Source organism: Lasioglossum baleicum, chromosome 2, assembly GCF_051020765.1.
Source record: "Lasioglossum baleicum chromosome 2, iyLasBale1, whole genome shotgun sequence".
Taxonomy (NCBI): Eukaryota; Metazoa; Arthropoda; class Insecta; order Hymenoptera; family Halictidae; genus Lasioglossum; species Lasioglossum baleicum.
Genome location: NC_134930.1, coordinates 12,115,685 through 12,137,034, shown reverse-complemented (window position 1 = coordinate 12,137,034; position 21,350 = coordinate 12,115,685). Strand labels below are relative to the sequence as shown.

Here is a 21,350-nt window from a genome sequence, read left to right as displayed (position 1 = left end):
CCTCCGAAAAGGGGAGAACAGATTAACGCTCGAGTTCTTCTTGTGGTCTGCCTCGCTTTCTTAAACGGACACCTCTTTCCGTCAGCTTTTCACGTTTTTAAGATTCCCGATGAACTGTACATTCTACAGAAAACGTTCGAATAAGAGCGCGATTATTGAAATAGTTATTTAGTCGTATATGAACACGTTACAGGCTGGCTGTCGTGTTATCCATATTTGAGCGGCGCAACAATTTCTCCAGACCTAAAGGTTAATTTTTGCGATGAAAGATCACAACAATATCTCAATTGGTTTTGTAGTGGGTACAACAAAAAATTAGGCTTTGTGATTTTTTGAACGAAGAATGGACAGCTTTTTGAACTGCAGTAGGTACTTTGTATTCCATGAAAACTATAATAGTCATTGCGTTATTTTGTAACTAATTATTGATATGCGCAATTTGAATTTATGTTAACTGCAGTTAATAAATTATTTAATTAACTGTTATACAAGATGAAACTTTTATTGAATTGGGTCTGAGCAGACAGTGACGTCAAGTTGTTTACGATGTGGTAATTACTAGACTGCGAATCTTTATGCAAAATAAAAGTTTTCTCCATTAATTACAAGACGCAGGAGTTGAGTATAATTTTCTTTCTTTCTTTAATACTTTTAATAAATTGAAAACGGTATATTAATATTCTTAGTTTCTTTTAATCTCTACACTGTTTTAAATTGTACCCACACAATTTTCGCCATAAATGCATAAAATCCGCAGTCTAGTAATTGCAACTATTGTAGCAATATTTGTAGACCTTAGAAGACAACTCATAAGGATAGTAATTATTGTTTAAACTGTGTGTCATATAAATAGTAACGATATAACGATAAGTAATAACGTTAATATACAGTCGCAACGAAATTTTGTAATATATTACCACGCTTATATTTTATCTTAATTCTACTGTACAGTTAAATTAATTGTGTATAAGTATTACCTCGTAATGCTTTGAAGCGATTGAAGTGGAAATGCACGATGTGTTTACTGGGTCTGATCAGTGAGATCCACTTCTACTGACAGTGTTGCAACGCTCTCCTTTTCTCGATTACTGTATGAATTATTTAATATACAGGGCGATTCTGGGAACTGGGACCAGAGTTGGGCAACAATTTTATTGAAATAAAAATTTTGAATAAAGTGGTTTTTTTCCAAGTGGCTTTCTGACTGGTACAAGTTACGAGATATTTTGTGTCAGAGAAAACACGGCCACAGTAGGGCAATAATCAACTAATATTTAAAAATGACTAATAGTCTTTTTGAATGTTAGTCATAGCAAAATAGTCATTAGTCAAAACTTTTTGATTAGTTAGTGATAACTAAATTGCAAATATTTAGTCACAGCTCTAAGTAGTCGTTAGCTATTGCTTATTAGTGAATTAGTAGCTGATGATCAGTCGTCAGTCACTATTGTGCGATTAACATACATTAATATTAATAATTAACCAACTAATCAAAAAGTTTTGACTAATGACTATTTTGCTATGACTAATATTCAAAAAGACTATTAGTCATTTTTAAATATTAGTTGATTATTGCCCTACTCTGAACACGGCATTAGTTCCTACACTTCATATCGAGAGTTTAATTACTTCTTGTATTAAAGTACGTTTCTGACACAAATATCTCGTGAAGCATTGACATTTCGATGATGTTGGGTTAGTACTTTTATACGTAGGATAATAAAGGAGATCGATTGGTTTAACAAAAAAATTGGGTGCATTAATGAATAAAGTGCAATTGCACCTGGTGGGTGCATCGGTGCATCCACATAAATAATAAGGTCATAGGAAGTTAGGATATATGATTTTTCATCTCATAGTATGATCAGAATCACCCTCTATAGTACACATAATCAAGCATTTTGCGTATCATATTACATAATGTGGTTACTGCGACTGACCAGTGAAAACCAATTCCACTGAAACTATGCAACGAACGCTTTTTTTTCTTTTGCAACTGCTATTTTATGACATCTCTATAATGCATATTCACATGTTTTGCATATAATTGAATTAACCCTTCCGACCCGACGGAGATACGCCGCACTATAAATCTGTGTCAAAATCAAAGAACTTTCGATAGAAATGAGATAGAGCGATGAAATTTTTTTAAATCAAAGCTGAATCTTTGCAGAATATGGGATAATTATGGAGATTGTGGTACGAACGTTTTTTAACCTTGAAAGAATTCGTTAAACTTGCACAATTTCAAAAAAATTGTGGTTTTTCCAATACCACGCGCGGAAAAAAATTTTTTTAACATGCGACACATCATTTCCCGTAGATTTTTTCACGCTGATTTTAAGTAAACGTTCAAATACTTCATTATGATTATTTTTAATGTGTTCTATATATGAGAATACAATATTCCTTCAAACTAGTGGGTTACCAAATCATTTCAACGAAAAAATGATTTCATAAGTTGTGTTCACAAAAATCGATTTCGTGCAAAATCCTGAGGTCGTAGATAAATTTTGAAACCAGATTTGAAATCAGCGTGAAAAAATCTACGGGAAATGATATGTCGCACGTTAAAAAGAAATTTTTTCCGCGCGTGGTATTGGAAAAACCACAATTTTCTTGAAATTGTGCAAGTGTAACGAATTCTTTAAAAGTTAAAAAACGTTCGTACTACAATCTCCATAATTATCCCATATTCTGCAAAGTTTCAGCTTTGATTTAAAAAAATTTAATCGCTCTATCTCATTTCTATCGAAAGTTCTTTGATTTTGACACAGATTTCGTCGGTTTGGCCCATAGTGCGCCGTCTGTCCCCTTGCACGGCCGACGACGCACTGTTTCGCGAATTGATTTCATATCTTTATATTTAGAAATAAAATAAAGATTTATAAATAAAAATAAAAAAATGATTGAGCAAGATATTAAATAATACTGTTAGTTCTGATAATAATACTGTTTTTATTCGGAATATGTGTCGTAGAATCATAAAACGAAGAAAATTCATCATGATGCATCAGGACGTACGCCGTACGCATTCGATAGATCGTGAGGACGTACACCGTACGCGTTCTTCGGGTCGGAAGGGTTAACTAACATATCTTCCTTCGAGCAGTGTAAATTCGAATCATGGAAATTCGTACCGTTTTTCGAATTTCCACTTTTCAAAGATAATGCTATTAGTTTGCCACACATTTTTGTCTAATTAAGTGCCAGGTAAATATTTGTTGCAGGAGACAGATTGCTCGATATACTGTGTACCGTATGCGGTGATCGCAGCTCTGGAAAACACTACGGCACCTACAGTTGCGACGGTAACTATGAATCTCTTCTTTACTATAATACCCTGCGGATATGTTCTAATAAATTATAATCACAAATCCGTTGATTATAACTACAATCGTTTGTCACAGTTTCATTCATTACAGTTTCTGAAAGATGAAGTATTATATAATGATTTTAATTTCAAGTTTGAATTACGTTTAAATTTTAACTTTGTTTTTATGTAATACAATTCGAGTTTACAAAGATATATTTCAAGACAATCCACGCTCTTTTCCACTAATAAATATATTGCACACTTTATTGATCATTTGTACTCATGCGAAACAATTTATGTTTACAGTATGTCTGAGAGAAACTACTTTTATATCGAAATTCTTTATTACGAATACGAAGTGCTGTTTGAGATTGTTTTCGCAACGTGTCCGTCGGGAACGAACTTAATACTCCTTTGCAGAGTGAATACTTGTGAATAATACATACATTTATAATCAAACAATCAAACTGATCAATGATGATTTTATTTGTATTAAAAAAACAAATACAGGCTACTGTGAATTGATAAACCACGAAGGGTTATGTATATCTGATAAGTGCAATTTATATAATTTATAAATCATTGAATATAATCAGCATAACAGTTTACTCTAAGTGTGTGATTCCAGAAGTATAATATTCAAGCATATAGTCATTACAAATTCTACAAAACTGAAGGGAACTTGTCATTAAAAGGAAGAGACGATTAGATGAAAAATAGTATAAACTATAAAATTTACTTACAACCTACTTTCGAAAATGTCACGTTCAGTTATATCCTAACAGTTTTATAATTGTTGTGTGTGTGGCTTGAAACAATGCAAAAATGTTTAAGGTTTGAGTAGATTGCATACGTCGTGCGACAGCATTGTCAAGTAAAATACTGCACGGCAATATTTATAATCCAAACAGTTTTCAATATAACGATTATAAATGTGTATTCAGCATTAATGTCCAACACCGCGTAGTCCATTGGTCTTATCCACTGATATTTTCAAGCATTGATGCACACATTCAGAAAGTATTAAAATAATAGCGTTAAATTCGCTCTGCGATATGATGGTAATATTATCCGTGAATATACGATTATTAACGCACGGGACCCGTTATAGAATTTTAATAAATTTAATGTCGCGTCTACCTCGACACATAACAGGGCCGTAAAAGATTAAATAAAACACGTTTTATTCATTTCTACCGTGAAACTTACAAATTTTTGAATATTCCATCAATTTCATAATCCGTATACGAGGTTGAAAATGTCACAAGCATGATCTCGTCCGAATTTCAGGCTGCTCGGGATTTTTCAAGAGGAGCATCCACGAAAATCGGAAATACGTCTGTAAAGAGCAGGGTGCTCTCAAAGGGCGCTGCCCCATCAATAAGAAATTGAGAAACCAATGTCGAGCTTGTCGTCTTGCTATGTGCTACAAAGCTAAAATGAACAGAGATGGTAAGTAATACCATCAATTATGCCAACATTACACCAATATTTTAAAATACGGAGTGTCATCGATCCGATATGGTACGAAGAGAAGAATGTACATGGAAAAATTAGCCGAACAAAAAATAATGATGTTCTCTCGTTTAACCCTTATGTAGCCAAACAAAATTATATTTAACCAACCAAAAATATTAGAAATCTTTGGTATTTAACATATTTGCACAAATTCTTATTTTAAGACTATAAATTAATATATTGAGTTGGCAAGGAAGTAATTTCGGTGTTTTAAGGTGAAATAGAGCCCAATTTTTTTATTCAAGCAATGAATTTTAATGGATAAGATATTTTCCCTTTTGTTCGATGTTCTTTTGCCAAAAAGAATAAATAAGAAAATATTTTATTGATTAAAGTTCATCGCTTGAATATAGAAATTCGGTTTTATTTCACCTTAAAATACCGAAATTATACTTTCTTGCTAACCCAATATTAGCGAGCAAAGAATGGACATTCAGAAATTTTATAATATTTTTACAGGAACATTAACAAATTGTTGAAAGAAATGCAGTAAGTGGGAACTCGGTTGGCTACACAAGGGTTGAGGTATCGTTTTAGAGAAAATAGAGTTCTTCTTTTGAAAATTCAGCGAATACGCGTGTTGTTAGATAGGATTCGTCCGCCGTGTCTGTTCATGACCGACCAATTCTACTTCCTGCAAATACTACAGTACGCGAACCCAACGCACCTTCAAACCAATTTTTCTCGAAAACGGGAACGCGAAAACATTGTTGATTTATTTTTTCATGTAGATTCACGTCCTTGTATCATCAGATCGGTGACACCCTGTATTAGAAGCATTTCATTATCATGTTGCCTGGCAGGGTAGTTTTTCTCGTTTTAAATTTAATACGGGAAACAAAATCCCCTAACACCCATGATCAACGAGTAGCTTGTTTGTTTTTGACATTTTAATTACGTGACATATTCTTGTAATATAAGTTTATTCTCAAACAAACATGATTAGCGTAAATTTTTCTAAAGATAAATTCGTGATCGAACGATCATTTGATCACGTAATATGCTATTTTTTGACATTTCAAGTTGAATTCACGTTGCTATACATTTTATTAACACCTAACCTGCCACTGCCGGTCAAATGACCGGTTTCATATTTTTCATTTCACAGTTACTGAAACTATGAAGTTACATGAAAATTGATTCGATAGATTATTTTACTCAGGCTCATATTGTGATAAAAATTGAACAGAATCTAAATAAATAGAGCCTTGTAATTTTTGTAAAGCTAAGACATTTTAGTCGCTTTTAGCGCTCGGTAGGTTTAGTGCTAAGAATTTCGAATTAATAAAGTTTAGAAATTCAGTTTCCAAAAACTTACAGTCGAATAATTGCTAATCCAACTTGTACGACTAAATCGATTACGGCTTCGATGTTCAAAGCAGTTGGAATAAGGTCACTAAACCACAAATATACCACAAAGAAAGTTACTTTAACCGCTGGCCAGGCAAACCTTCCTAAGCAAACGGTCTCCAGGCCCAATGACACAGCGATCTAGCTTGACTAGTCTATTTGATGTTAGTTTTGTACTTGATTTGATGGAAGCTATACTGAAACCATTCTCCTGAAAGCAGTCTCCAAAATAGTCCACAAAATTTGCATTTTCGAAAAAAATTTAACCGATGGAACATTGTAGAAACAAAATTGCGATGAATTTAATTTTGGAATAGATCGAATTTATAATTACATTCTCCACTCAATACTTAATAATTTATCGTGGTGTAAAGTGCTAGGTGTGTGTGTGTCACTATTAACCAATTATGATGGGAGACTTCAACAGGAGCACGGCAAATGTGAAGACTTAATCACGATACTGCAGAATCATGCCACGTTCCACTTTTCGGTGATCTCTCACTTGATCATTACGTGGCACTTCTACTTCATATTTTATGATACAGATATGTATACTTCGCCACTTGGAACACGTTATTGATTAAAACGAATTCTTTAAATTATATTGTCAATATCTAATTGCAAGATTATGCATATACCGCAATCATATTTAGAGCAAAGATACAATAAATTGTTGAATTGTATAACTAAGAAGTTCTTCAAGTGAAAAATTCTTTAGGCGCATCGCGAACACAATTTTTGCAGGGCAGTGAATGAGTCTAATGCGTCACGCTCCGAGGTGCAACGCTATCCTGGGGAGGGGGCCCTCAACAACTTTCTAGACAGAAAGAAGTATTGATTTTTTGTTATCGTGATATCGAGTTTGTTTAATGATTTAATTGACGGTATGTAGTGATTACCTTAATTGTTATTAGAATTAATTGAGTGTTCAAGCGAGTTATTGAAGTGAAACCTTTTGAAGTGAATAGTTTTTTAGGCGCACCGCGTACATAATTTTTGCTGGGCTGTGAATGAGTCTGATCCGTCACGCTCCGAGATGAAACGCTATTCGGGTAAACTCGGGGGAGCCGATTTTGATTTTCAAAATTCAATCTAGTTTTTTTAGAAAGGCAAATTGCGTGGGCTTATAAGAGAAAGTTTGGAAAAAGGATGAACATTAGATGATCATGTGTATTGTATATGCTCGTGTTATCTAACAATATTAAACGTGCATATTGCGAAAGAAACTTTTGGGACAAACTAATATATGCTATGGAAGCTTATGCAAATGTACTAAAGGAACAACAGAAAGTGTGTTAAACCTTCGTAACATGTTAAGTATATTGGGTATATGCAAAAGAGTTAGTCTTTTTCGATCATAACTTATAATTAGACTGCGGATCTTCATGCACTTACGGCTTCTGGCAAAATTATGCTAGGATATAAAATTCGACAGAATTTAGTACAATTTTAATACATTTCAGATCTGCGAAGGTTGCTACCACTGAAAAGAAGATTTTATTTGTTTCCATTTTCTTAAAATTCGTCTACACAAATTGCAAATTGCATAAACATTCGTAGTCTCCTTGTAATTATAATAGAATCGTCAGCCTTTTTGTGCAATCGTTCGTTGGCTGCCGATTTGTCTAAATAACATAACTTCATTATTTACCGGTAGCATACCCCGCGCGTCGTGCGCAAACAAACGGAAATTGAAAAAAAGATTTTCGCGTACACCTGACAAATAGAATCGGCGGGGTCGATGTAATTTGATACGACAAAGTTATTAAATACTCGCATATAGTTCGAGAATGTTTTTTCGAGGACATTCGAAATTTGTAATCGCCAGCTGCTATCTTTATCGCACCGAAAATGTCACCGACCAATGTTTCCACTTGATCTCGCGTTTATCCGGCGAATGTAGACGATATCGGTGACACTGAAACTTTTCACCGGGTCTTCCGTAAGCGTTGCTGGCCATTTCCATTTAATTAATTAATCGCTCGAAAACTCGTAATCTCTTTTCGATGCGGCATTACATTATGTCGACGATGACGTGCCAAATTGTAATTAACGCCTACTTGCTGTAAATTTTCTCGTTTTTCTTGTACAGGATTTGGCGTACACCCTGTTGCTTTCAAAATCACTAGAATCGCGATTAAACGCGCGCGCGATCAGTGATATTAAAAAGATTCAAATTCAAGTTATTATTTCATATACCAATGATTTCCGAAATTAATTCCGTGATTCATTCATTCAACGATTCCCTGCTTTTGGCAGCGTGCAGAATCATGCATGATAATAATAAGAACAATTCCGAGCGCCTAGTTTTCCGCTTAAGTATTCCTTAATTTGGCGTGAAATGATTCGTTTCAAGAGCCCTGCTAATTCGAGCACCCACTGTGTATGTACATTGTAACGTTAAATTTCCTCGGCACGAGTAACATTTCATGGACAGTACGCTTGGTCGCAGCTTGTAAATTCAGACTAATTATTCCGCTTAGAGGAGCAGGAAGCTCCGCGTTTGAACGCCGCGTCGGTCTCCACTCCAAAGTAAAACAACAGGTATTACAATTTTTCTGCCGGTATATTTCGGATGTACAGAATTATGAGAACCGCAGATAAAGGCGAGGAGGCAGGATCGAATAGAAACAAGCGGCCGTCGGAGGGGGTAGAAGTAAATAAGAAAAAGACGAAGGGAAAAGAATGAGAAAGACAAAGAGAGACAGAGCATATTTAAAGGAAGGTAAAGAGTGAAACAGTGATAGAGAGAGAGGGGGGGTAGGGAAGGAGGAGAAGCAGAGGTACATATCAAAAGAGAAAAGCAGCCAGGGGCGGACCAGACCGCTCGATGGGGATGAGGGTGCCCAGGGTGTCGGGGTGCTTAATGCAGGACGGGTGCTCCGGTTCCCAGCAGTTGCTGAGGCTCCAGACGCGAGTAAGAGAGGAGATTCAATTAGTGGCAGAGCTTCCTAACGTTAAGGAGACTCCACACGGGGTGGGGCAGCGTTCTCGTTCTCGCGTTTTCATCTTTCACCCCCTCTGTTCTCTGTTCATCCCGCAGTCATCCACCGCGGAAACGCGCAAGTATGTGTATGTATATGCTCGAGTTGCGAGAGGCTTTCCACGGTTACTCTCTACCTTCCTTGGAAATTAGCGGTAGTTCATGAAGATAATCAACGGGGATGAACGTTGTACACGAACCGGCCGATTCGACGTTCGACACTCGCGAAAAATCCCGCTGACTTTCTCCGAGCTATGCCACTAGCTTGTTACATTAGCAGACGTTCGATTTTTAACATAATCGCGAACCATTCTTATAACCGGACTTTTCTGCAAAATAAACATTGTTTGTATAAATTGCAAGGTGCAGAAGCTATGTCGGCTTTTATTCCTTTTCTTGATGACTTTGTACAGTTGGAAACGGTGTACAATAGTATTGTCAAATTCTTTAAACGTTTTTACTGTTTGTCGTTCGATGAATTAATTTATCAGTCGACTTATAACTATTTGGTTGGCAAGCAAGTAATTTCGGTATTCTAAAAAATGAAATAGAAAAGGTGAAATAGAAACCAATTTTTTTATTCAAGCAATGGATTTTAATGTATTTTATATTTTCCATTTTGTTCGATGATCTTTTGCCATCTTTCTGGTCGTAATCGGAAAAACTGATCTATATAAGTGCGATTTCAGGTCATCATCATTGTCATCAACAAAAGGTCTTTTTCTCCCCAATTCATCGTGTACATTTAATAATTGTTGCTGATAGCAATTTGTAGTAATTGTCTAACCAGGTTTAAGCATCTCATAATGCACGACGCTTTTTAAATACCACCAAAATGTTAGAAAAACTTCTTTCTTCTGAATATTACGCGTGTCTTCGGGGCTAATCCATGATTTTCTTTGTTTTGAATCTTGTGCAGGAAACTCGTCCTTTTATATCATGAATCAATTCTGCGTCTTTGATGCCTTCACTCACCAGTCGAGTCACAGTGCTGGGATCGTGGATCTTGATAAAACTATTTCTGGTGCATCTGGAGAAAATATAAGCTGACCCATGTCCTAGCGATTAACATTGAATTTTATGACATCCAGAAAAATCATTGATATACTTAATTTCTTAATACTTAATATACTTAATCATATCGCAACAGCTATGGTAGCGAGGGTAGCAGAGGTTACGTGTTCAAATCCCTCTTACAATTAATAATTTTCTTTTATTTTTGTTTTATCTTCTTTCAATTTTCAGATTGAAAGTCTTTTTTTCCTTGTTTCTGTTTTATTTAAAAATGTGTTCTTTTCACTTTCTTTCGAATCTTGCTATTTATTTATTGATACGGTTGTCAATAGTGCACTAGTTACATATTTTAAGCAGGAAATGGACAGTTCGTAGGACGGTGTGCTCCGTAAAAATATTTGAAATGAATATTTTCGGCAATATGAACATTTTATGAATGCTAATGAATTACATAGGTACTTGGCACTTCTGATATTATTCGGAAAGCAAACTTGGTTCACGTTGGAAAAAAAATAGATGTGTCAGATATCAATATTGTTGCATACCAAGAATTCAGAAATCACATAAAGCTCGGAAAAATTAAGAAATAAAGTATATCAAGATATTTATGGATATCATAAACTTAGATTTTTCAGCTTATTTTTGCTCTAGATTCGTCAGTAAAAAGTTTAATTAAAATCGACGATCACCACTGTGACCTCTCCTTTTCAGTTCATGGGAGACCCAACGACCAAGGTTTTGAATTTTACCTAACTTTTTAAGGCGGAGAGATGCCGATTGCGTGTAAGAGGGTGTTTGCAACGCTGAAGAGCGACACTTTAACCCTCCGGCGGCCGTGTCCGGGTCTATTTTGATCCGGGACATCAAAATTGTCATTTAAGTGCTCAATTTGTAGAAATTAAACTAAATGAATAGCTGTTGTATGTCAAAGGTAAATTAAAAAAAATTATTAACTACAGCAGTGATCGATCCTAAGCATCGTTAATTATACAGCTATAAAAATCGTCCGTTGTTCGAGGGTTAAAACGCCATAAAGAGCGGGACGAAAGTATAATTTACACTAAAGTTACGGCCGATTGAATAAAAACGCACCGAACTTATTTGCACAGCGAACACCATTTTACTCGCTGGTTGTGAGGAACCCATAAAACGTAGGTGACCACTCGATAAGTGGTATCTATTATGTAGGTGCTACGTGGTGCTCGGTGCTTTCGCGAAACAGAGCGCCGCCGCAGGCATGCAATCATCCGCCGGCTGACAACCCAGAGATCTCTAACCCCCGGCATGGCAGCGGCCTGTACCAGCACCCCCGTCGACAATTCCACGGAAATTTGTCCCTCCCGGTGTCATTTGCTCTGCCCGTCTACCTCGCCAACGAAATGCCCCCGCGGACCCGTATATTTTGCGAAATATGACGTTAAACGATATCAGAAGATTACCAAGCGGCTTACCGTGTCGGATTTGCCGCTTGCAAAGGGAAAGAGGGACTTCGTCGCGGTTTCGTCGAATATTCCTCGTAGGCCGGTGCTTCCAATTCTCAGGGAGAGAGCTTTAGCTTTTTCCTGCTGCCTTTAGAAATTTCGGGAACAGGTCTACACAGCTCGTGATCCGACAAAACTCTTCATCGAGTTGCGGCTCAGAGACCTAAAGTAACAGTTTTCTACAAAATTTGGATAAAAGGGATCATTGACAGATACAGTCGAGAATAATCACTAGACTGCGGATTTTATGCAATTACGATGAAAACGAGTTAGAGCACAATTTAAAATAGTACTAACATTAAGAAGATTTATGGGTGGTAATATATTGTCTTCTACTTACTAAGATTTGTAACACTAGGTTTACGGATTACCAGGAGTGACTATTTTACATTAGTTTATAGAAATAACAAGAACATGTCTATCCAAATTTTTATTCATTTATCGAGAATCTCAATGATTGTAAATCAAAAAGATTAGAACACGTTATTTTGACGTTGTTTTGATGCCACAATTTTGAATTTGCGTCCAGTAATCTGCGGATTTCATGCATTCACGACACAAACACGCGCGAGTTGGACCAATTTAAAATAGTATTAGGTGTGCAAATAAGTTCTTCCCGCTTTTTTATCCAAATTCAAGATTTTATTACGTTTTACGTACACAAAATGTACGAAAATCTTGTCTGGTGACTGCCAATCTTTCTGCCAATTCTTCTTGCGTCTGGGTCGGATTTTCGTTGAGCAATTCCTCTAACTCACTGTCATCAAACTTTCTCGGTGCACCTGAACGATCGTCGTCTTCCAAATGAAATATTTCCGGCTTTAAATCTTTGGTACCATTTCTTGCATGTTCTGTAAGATACAGCTGTCTCTTCCAGTGCCGCACAAACCATTTCAGTAGCTTCAACAGTTGATTTCCTAAGCAGGAATGCAAAGAATAAGCAGTGATGCAAATGATGCTTCTCGCACGCCATATTGCTTGAAATTGTTGCATAGGACGACTCGACTTAAAACTAAAAGAACGCTCTTTCAGATGGCACCAGAATCGGGAAGCAGTTCGAATTCAGTCAGAAGTTATGATGGTAGAAAAAAAGGTGAAAGAACTTATTTGCACACCTAATACAAACGTTAAAAAGATTTAAGGGTGGTAACATATTGTCTTCACCTTATTAAGATTGTTAACACTAGGTTTACGGATCACCAAGAGTGATTATTTTACATTAGTTTGTAAAAATAAGAATATGTCTATCCAAATCTTTATTCATTTATCCAGAATCTCAATAATTGTGAATTGAACATTTTAGAACACGTTATTTTGATGTTGTTTTGATGTCAACAGTTTTTATTTTGCGTCTAGTGATCACTGCAATGCGGATTTCATGCATTTACAACATAAACTAATAAATAGACTGCGGATCTTTATGCAAGATAAAAATTGTCCGTATCAATTGCAAGAAACGGTTCTTTTTTCTTCAAGCTATCTTAACAGACTCTTGAATTTTTCTATAGACTTTCCATTGAAAAAATGAATGTACGCTACTCTAGACATTTATGAACAATTAAATATGACACGGAATTTGAGGTGTCGGTCTTACTCGTCAGTCTTGACTTGTCAAAACCGAATAATGAACCCCTTAGTTCTCCCAGGCCGAACGGTCAACATCATTTCCAGTGTACACATTCAAATCGGGCGAGGCGTTTGGATCCGCAAACTTTGCCTCGTTTCATGCCCAATCGATCGCCGCTCGCAACTTCGAAGTTTAAATCTCTTTGTTTCCGTTCATAATTCGAAGCCACCCTTTCTGGAAGTACGAAGTACTCTGAACCGGAATTAAACCGACGCGCCCCGTGTTTGCCCCTTTCACCGGCAGAAAATCGAGATTATTTCCGATAGTTCGCTCCTCGACCAAACCTTCCATCGTTCCCGGATCACCACGCTTCTAAAAGAAAAGAAATCATTCGAATAACTTTAACCGTATGCGTTCAATAATCGAGTCAGCTTTTTTGTTAACAATTGAAATTTTAGTTACTCACGAGGACTTCGATTATCTGAACCTCTAATGTCAGAAGTCTTCAGTATCCTAGCATGTTTCGGATGTGAATAGCTCAATATAAGGTAATCGATATGTACTTTTTACATATAGTTAAATGAAAATGTATTTTCTCTTTCAACTATCCTAACAAGTCGAAAATAATAGAACGTCTATTGTCTTTAGAGTTTTCATCATGATGTCGATAATGTTGGATTTATACAGATTTCATACAATGTTCGGTGCAGTATGTCGCACTCGTGCGACAAAAGTGACACGAGTAACAAAAACTACGTTTTCGGAAACAGCGAAGAACTGTTTCTAACATAATAGAATATTGTACAGGCGTCGAAAGCTATTGTTTGACAGAATATAGTTTCGAAGTAAACAATAATAATGTCATTTTTGTTATTTTAGCCTTGCAATCCTTGAAAACAACCCTTTTGACGTGTGACGCTTTTTATTTGTATCTGAACCACAGAGAACTGATATATACTTACGTATTTTAAGCTGTTGTTTTGTTGTTAAACGACACAAATGTCACCTGGCAGCCAGACAATAAAGTTAAGTTAATACGCTTTTGATGAGACTCTTGTGAAATAATATTTAAAGAATTAATTAATGGTGATAACTCAAAAATCAGGTTTTTCGACTTGTGTCACTTTTGTCCCAAGGATGCCAATGTGTTTAAGTGAAATAGACTGCAGATTTTATGCATTTGTGACAAAAATGAATACATGCAATTTTAAGCAGTGGACAGATTTAAAAAATTTTAGAGCATCAATCTAAGGTTGAAGTAGCAAATCTTATCTGATCTGAAATAGCAAAAAGTTGCAGCTTACGAACATTATTAAAGCATGAACATTTGTATTCAGTTCTTATACTATGTTGCAGTTGATGTAATCAATTTCTATTTTGTATAAAGATCCACGGTATATTGATGAAGAAGTGTATGCACAAATTCCTCGTGACAACTTTCTAAAAATTTGTAGTTGTGGTCACAATTGGTCAAATGCCTTGACCTTCACCAGGAAATAATTTATGGCAAACAAACATTTGTGTCCCTTGCAAGCTTTGACCATATATTAAAAGCGAGGTATACAAGTATATTTATGCATTATTTCGTAAACATTTGGAACAATGGTGCGAACTTGTTGCATAAAGAATTGTATTGTATATTAAGTATGTTATACTTAATATCACATATATATTGTTCTTACTATTCTTTTTTTTAAATAAGGTAAGTTGTGAATAAATAAATACAGATTTCATATTATCAACAGCTACATTAAAATTTAACTTTTTCCAAATTACAATTGAGAAAATGAGGTAGCACTATTTAACCCACATACGCTCCTCAAAATAGTTGCATATAAAAGAGACTAGGATAATAATTCACCCATGTTTGCTCCACACGTGAAATCAACAAATTATGTTCCATTTGTAACGTCACATTTTAAAGAAATTCATCTCACAACATAGACATAAAGGGATCAATGATTTTACAGTTTGTGAAAATAGTAAATGGGTGAATTATTACCCTGAGGATCGTATAAGGATTAATAAAATAAAATATAGATTACAGTTACAGTTTTTATAGATATTTATACAGAATGAGATACGGCGACGATTCTCCTTTCCCGTCTGAACACGTTAGCTTCGCGATACATACTGCGATTTCTCAACAGACTATAGCACTTTGCCCACATCATATACATATATCGTCTAAGCTTGTAACGTTTCATCTCGAAACTGTTGACAAGATTTCAATGGGTTTTGTGACTTTCAATGGGTTTTGAGAATTCACGACACATTCCGGCAATAAAGAGGATGCTCAAGAATGTAGGATAAAAAGACTAAAACATTATTTTCTCTTCTTTATTTAAGAATAACCTTAAACACATCCGGCACTAGGGGAACTCCCGCTACAAACATTGAGTTTTGCTTTGGTCGTATGTGATCAACACGGGCCGGAACGTGTTAACCCTTAGCACTCGAGTGGTGACTCAGAGTCACCAACAAAAATTGCTGTAACATTATTCAAAATATTTTTTACATTATTAAATATGTTGCGATCTAACCAATTACTAAATATTTAAATACTGTATGAGATACTATATCAATTTCATATGCATGAAATTAAAAAAAAATAATATAGAAAAGAATTATTCTAGGTCGGAAGAAATGTTTAATTTTCGAATTAAAATAGCTCCGAGTGCAAAGGGTTAACATCCGATTGATCCTCGCGTTTCGAACGCAGCCCTAGTCCCGTCCTCAAAAGAAAACTACCCGACGATCGTTCGAGGACAATCGAGCCTACGGCGTTATAGTTTCGACCGATCGGTCGGTCCTGTAGCCAGCGTGGTTTCGTAGACCACGGCACACCGAAGAAAGGCAGACACAGTGAAAACCATAGAACAGGGGGCGAGAATGATGGAAGGGGGTTGCGTGGGAGTGGACGGCTGGTAACGCAACGAAGCGAGGCGTGCCGTACACGCGGCCGGCAGCATCAATCCATCCACATAAACGGTAAACTGTAAAGCGGGTCCTGAAGAGAGAGAGGTAGCGAGAGAGAGAGAGAGAGAGAGAGAGAGAGAGAGAGAGAGAGAGAGGAATGCGATATGGTATCGTGCTGAGACTGTAGAGAAAAGAGGAAGACAGGCGCGGCTCTGCATGCTCTCCCTCTTGTGGTAGGGCACGATCTGTGTGGACTGAACGACTCGTTGCGCTAAGCTGGGCTTTGATCGTCACCTGTCATACTAACGCCCAGAAGAGCTGCACCACGGATACGGTTCACATAACTGCGAGAATTACCTCTACTGGCTTATGCATCGGGAGCAACGCGTCGCTTCCATCCACGATCGGATCGTTCGCTTTTTTTATACGTTTGTCGCGGAATGTTTATGTGCAAAACACAGTTCTCTTTCTCCGAACAGACCATTTCTGGGATATATTGCAGCTCTTGTTTAGAATACTTGAATGCATTCTTTGCCTTATCATTTTATCGGTATCTCTTCGCCGAAAATTTCCATTTATCATGTTGCTGCGAATTTCCGAGGCATTTTAATTGTATTTTATCCAAACGAACTCACAATTTCTGGCAGTAATTTATAAGAATTGTTTAGTGGTCAATCATATGGTACGATACAACAGTTTCTTGAGAACTAGTCGCTTCTATTATTCCTTTAGAGGTTGTTGACTTCACTAAGGGTTTCTGAGTCAGGTGGGCTGAATGCATAATTCATGTCATACAGCAGTGCAATCCTATTGTACAATCCATTAATCTGTGGTCATCTGATTTAAACATGTGTGAAATATCATATGCGTTAACCCTCCTGTCAATCTGCAATTACAAACGTACCTCTACTTGGAATACCGTTTCCGGAAGAGACGACGAATTAGCTGACATGTTGACATGAATCGTGTCTATACATATTAAACTTGTTTTGTTAATTTTTGTAATTAAATTTTCAGCTCGAATTTGAAGCGATCATTATGCATTAAGAACTCTTTGGTGTTTTCATTGAAACCTTTGTGCACTATGTTTAATTTGTTTTATTTATTTTTATTTTATAGAACGAATATAATTATTCAAGCCTGTCGTATTCTTTTTATTTTAGTATATTTATTCTTTATTCTTATACTCAAAACAAACGCTTGAGCAGCTGCTTGATCGCAAGAAAAAATTTGAAGCTACCAAGTTTGGTAATTGAATTTTTCGTAAATACTTATCGTGTTACCAAACTTGACTAAAATATTGATACATCATGATTAGATTGTGGCTCTTTATGCATTTATAGCAAAATTGAGTAGATGAAATTTGAGATTGTTGGAACATTTTTCAAACTGAAGATGTCAATATACGATTTCTCCTATATTAAAATCATTAATAACATTCAATTCAGTTTCTATTCCTTGCAATCGACGCAGACAATTTTTATTTTGCATGAGGATCCGCAGTCTAATCATGATTCTCACTGTCAGTGACAGTGACAAATTAGAGAAAAAATCCGGCGTATATTGGACCGATCTTTCGTATTCGAAAACGTGAACGCGTCGAAACGCGATATTCCGGCGCGCGGCACGGCGCTGCAACAGGCTTGGCATTTTCCAGAAGACAGGAAAAAGGTTCGCAAGGTCGTGTCCCTTTGGCACACGCGTCGCTGCGCGTACACACGGGGGCCCACCATATGAATCTCTATGGAGTGGTAACACGTGTACGGGCGCGTCCTACACGCGAGTCCGACACACGAATCGCGAATTCGGCCCCTCCAATCGGCTAAACTCGCCGGGGCAGGGGAACGTTGATGGCGACGGGAGCAGCAGGGTGATAGCTGATGGTGGTAGTAGGTGGGTGATGGCGGCGAGGGTGGTGGTGGTAGTCGATGTATCAACCCCACTCACTCGGGGATTAGCCTTCGAGATCGCTGACTGCTGAAATGTTCACAGATCGGTTTACCGTTTAGCAGGATAGAGAGTGTGAGCCCCGTGATCCATGGCCCGTGTGAGCACCGACGACCCCACACACACACACGATCGTCACACGTGCACCCTCCCAACACACACATATACACACACACAGTCAAATTTCGCTCTCGATACCGCGCGCGTTCACGTTCACGTTCCCTGGACTATATTTGTCACTTGTGTACTCGCTTCCTTATCCGCTTGGTTTTTTGCTGTCCGCCGTTTCGCTATTTCGAGTTCCCCACGAGCTCCTCGCGAACTCTTTTTCGCTCGTCCGTTCTCCACCGGCTTAACCCGATCGGTTTTCTCGGGCTCCGTTGCACGCGGAATCCGCCATATATCGCTCGAATAAAACTAATTTATTAGTTTAATTAGCTTATCCTAAGTGGGTTTTAGTAGAAGCAATTTTTTGAGATACACCCGACCACCGTGGAACATGGTTGAAGGCCGATTTAACGTCGATTTATACTGCCCCCTCAGACACGGAACGGTTACGTTCAGTATAATAATACTTTTTTTGTTTAGCTTCCGATACGTGTATATAAACACCTACTATTATATTTGAATGCATTAACGAATGTTCGTCTGATCAGTGCTGAAAGGAGCAGTTCCGCGTCTGTGCGGATAATATACAGCGAATCACAGTAATATATCCGGACAATTTGAACAGGACGATACGTTCTTGGATTAGAACAATTAGCTCACTACATAATGTGAATGAAATTTCGAGACAATTGCGATTGGTCGAAATGACAGAGAAAATAATTCTTTCAAGAAATGACACTACCATGCGGTACGAGGATCACATAAAAGAACAAATTCCTTCGGCTCAAACATATCGATACGGATCCAGGATGCCCCAGTATCAACTCCGCTGCTTCTCAGTCAAAGTTGCGTGCTCGGTGTAGCAAGGGTGTGCAGCTCGAGGGTTGCTCCATTTTTCCTGTAAATCGACCGGCGGGTATCTCGGTTGTCCGTCACATTATCCGTCGCGTTCTCTCGCCTGGTTTCTCTCGCGGCCTCTGGTCAACGTTTTTCCTCGGTCCAGCATGAATGACAAAACGCAAAGCCTAACCTGGTGTCGGATCGGGTCGGGTCGGTGAACGCGCGTGCGCGCCCGCTCGGGTACACAGAGAAGTCCGACGCCACTCAAACTGTGGGAACTCGCATTGTGTAGCACACGTGGCCAGAGGCCGAGTATTACGGTGGCTCGTGGCTTCTGTGTGCACTGGATGTGCCGGTGGACGAGCGAAATAGCCCAGGCTCCTGGAAGAGAAACAGAGAGGACAGGCTGAATGGAAAAGGGAACAGGGCGCGGTCCATTCCAGCGCATGCGATCCTAATCCCCGCGTCCATTCCACGTCCGGATCGCGAGTACGCACGTACTCGCAAAATCGCCCCCTTAAGCCCCTTACGCTGGGCGAAAAATTGTTCCGGCGAATTAAGAGGAAACGTGTACACTGGTCGCACGTGTGCGAGAGGACGTCGCGCCGACTACCGGGACATCCGGCATGAAATTCGAGGTTTGTCCGTCGACGAACCGACGCGACGGCGAACGTCCGACGGATTCTTCCAGATGGCTCGTCCTGCTTCACCGTAATTTTTGGGTTCTGCCATAAGAAGCGTTTAATTCCGCTTGTCTATCGCTACCGACGGTGAAATTGCAGATTTAGTTCTTGGCGAGCATATTGTTGTTCGTTTCACTGGATTACTTGCTCTGTTTCAGTAAGTTTAGTGTTATCGGGCTATCCAAATTTAATGTTACCATTTCACACGTTCACACATTTATCGTGTGTTCGAAACGTAAGAGACTGTCGTAATGGTTCAGACACGTTTCGTTTTTATAGGTATACAATTTCCTAGGTTGAGAATCACGCAAGAAAGTTTATACCGTTGGAAAGATGTAGTTGCCAGCTACGTTTTCGCTGCGGAAAGTATAATGATAGAGTTAATGGATAAAAAGTTATACACAATTTTCTGAAGACAATGTTTTCGACAAAAAATAATTTTGCCTTATATGTTGTGACACACCCCCACAAACTCTGAAAAGTAAGTGTTGGAGCGAAGTCAAAACGCATTATATTCAATGTTTATTGGGTATTATATTTCTTCGAGGATGGCACCGTTCGCGGCTGTAAAGGACGCAACCGGAAGGAATGCGGGTCTGATAAATGCTTGTTAGTAGACTGCGGATGTTTATGCAGATGCATATTTTTATAGAAAATGGGTAGACAAACGGGACCTGGACAGAAATTTATGTCATGATTAGATGATTCCAAAAATATATTTATTTTCCATATTTTTTGCATACAGCATATTTTGCATATTCTCATGTAATAATAATCAAAATTAAATTGCTCTACCGGTTGCCGCTCTCTGTATGAACATGGCCTAAGAAACAGTTAATAATTATTATTATTTTATCTCAATATGGTACATATAACATGTGTAGCACATGGATTCTACAGAATAGCGGAGGTAATACGAATACACTTTCCTTTGGCCAATAAATTAATAGCTTCTGTAAAACAAATATTCTTGAAAGTTCCACGTAGAATAGAATTCCTTTACAACCGGAAGCGGTCGTAACACGATGGGGAACGTAGGTAGAAACGGCGATATTTTACGTAAAACATGTGCATGCTATTAGGGAAGTGAGTAAATATATTTGGTAATATTTCAGTTCATTATATATATAAGACTAAATGAGTTATTAATTTTGTGTCAAATAGTCAAGTTTTCCTTTATTTCCAGATTGTTAAATCCTTCAAAGAACAAAGTGTACCTGGCACGTATTAAGACAGCCCAAGAGAAATGATAAAAAATGAAGATCTTATTGACGATTTACCATTTATTGAAATTAATTTTTCTACTTTGCCAGTTACAATAACGAAATTAGGATCGAATACGGTAGCATTAATAGATAGCAAAATATAAATGTTTTTCAGAAAAATCTAGGATTTTAAATATCGTCTAAACTTAATAATAGTTTAAATGATTCAAATATCGACGGTACGAAGGAAATAAAAGCACGATACTGGAATAAGTATAAATATGCCCCCATCACATCTTGTGATATTGAAAGGACATTTTCAGCATATAAATTAATTTTATCTGATAACAGGCACCAATTGACTGTTGAAAATATAGAAAAAATTATCATCACATATTCTAATGCCAATTATAAGCAGT

The 21,350-nt window shown here is 37.4% G+C and overlaps 1 protein-coding gene across 3 annotated transcripts in view; it reads left to right on the top strand.

The window, feature by feature from the left end:
• Positions 1-21,350, top strand: part of LOC143218495 (protein dissatisfaction) — a 37,633-nt gene that overhangs the window by 2,689 nt on the left and 13,594 nt on the right. For all 3 annotated transcript variants that reach the window (XM_076443720.1, XM_076443711.1, XM_076443703.1), the window contains exons 2-3: positions 3,231-3,311; positions 4,607-4,768. In XM_076443720.1, the coding sequence (XP_076299835.1) occupies positions 3,231-3,311; positions 4,607-4,768 (243 nt within the window). The remainder of the gene's footprint in view (positions 1-3,230; positions 3,312-4,606; positions 4,769-21,350) is intronic.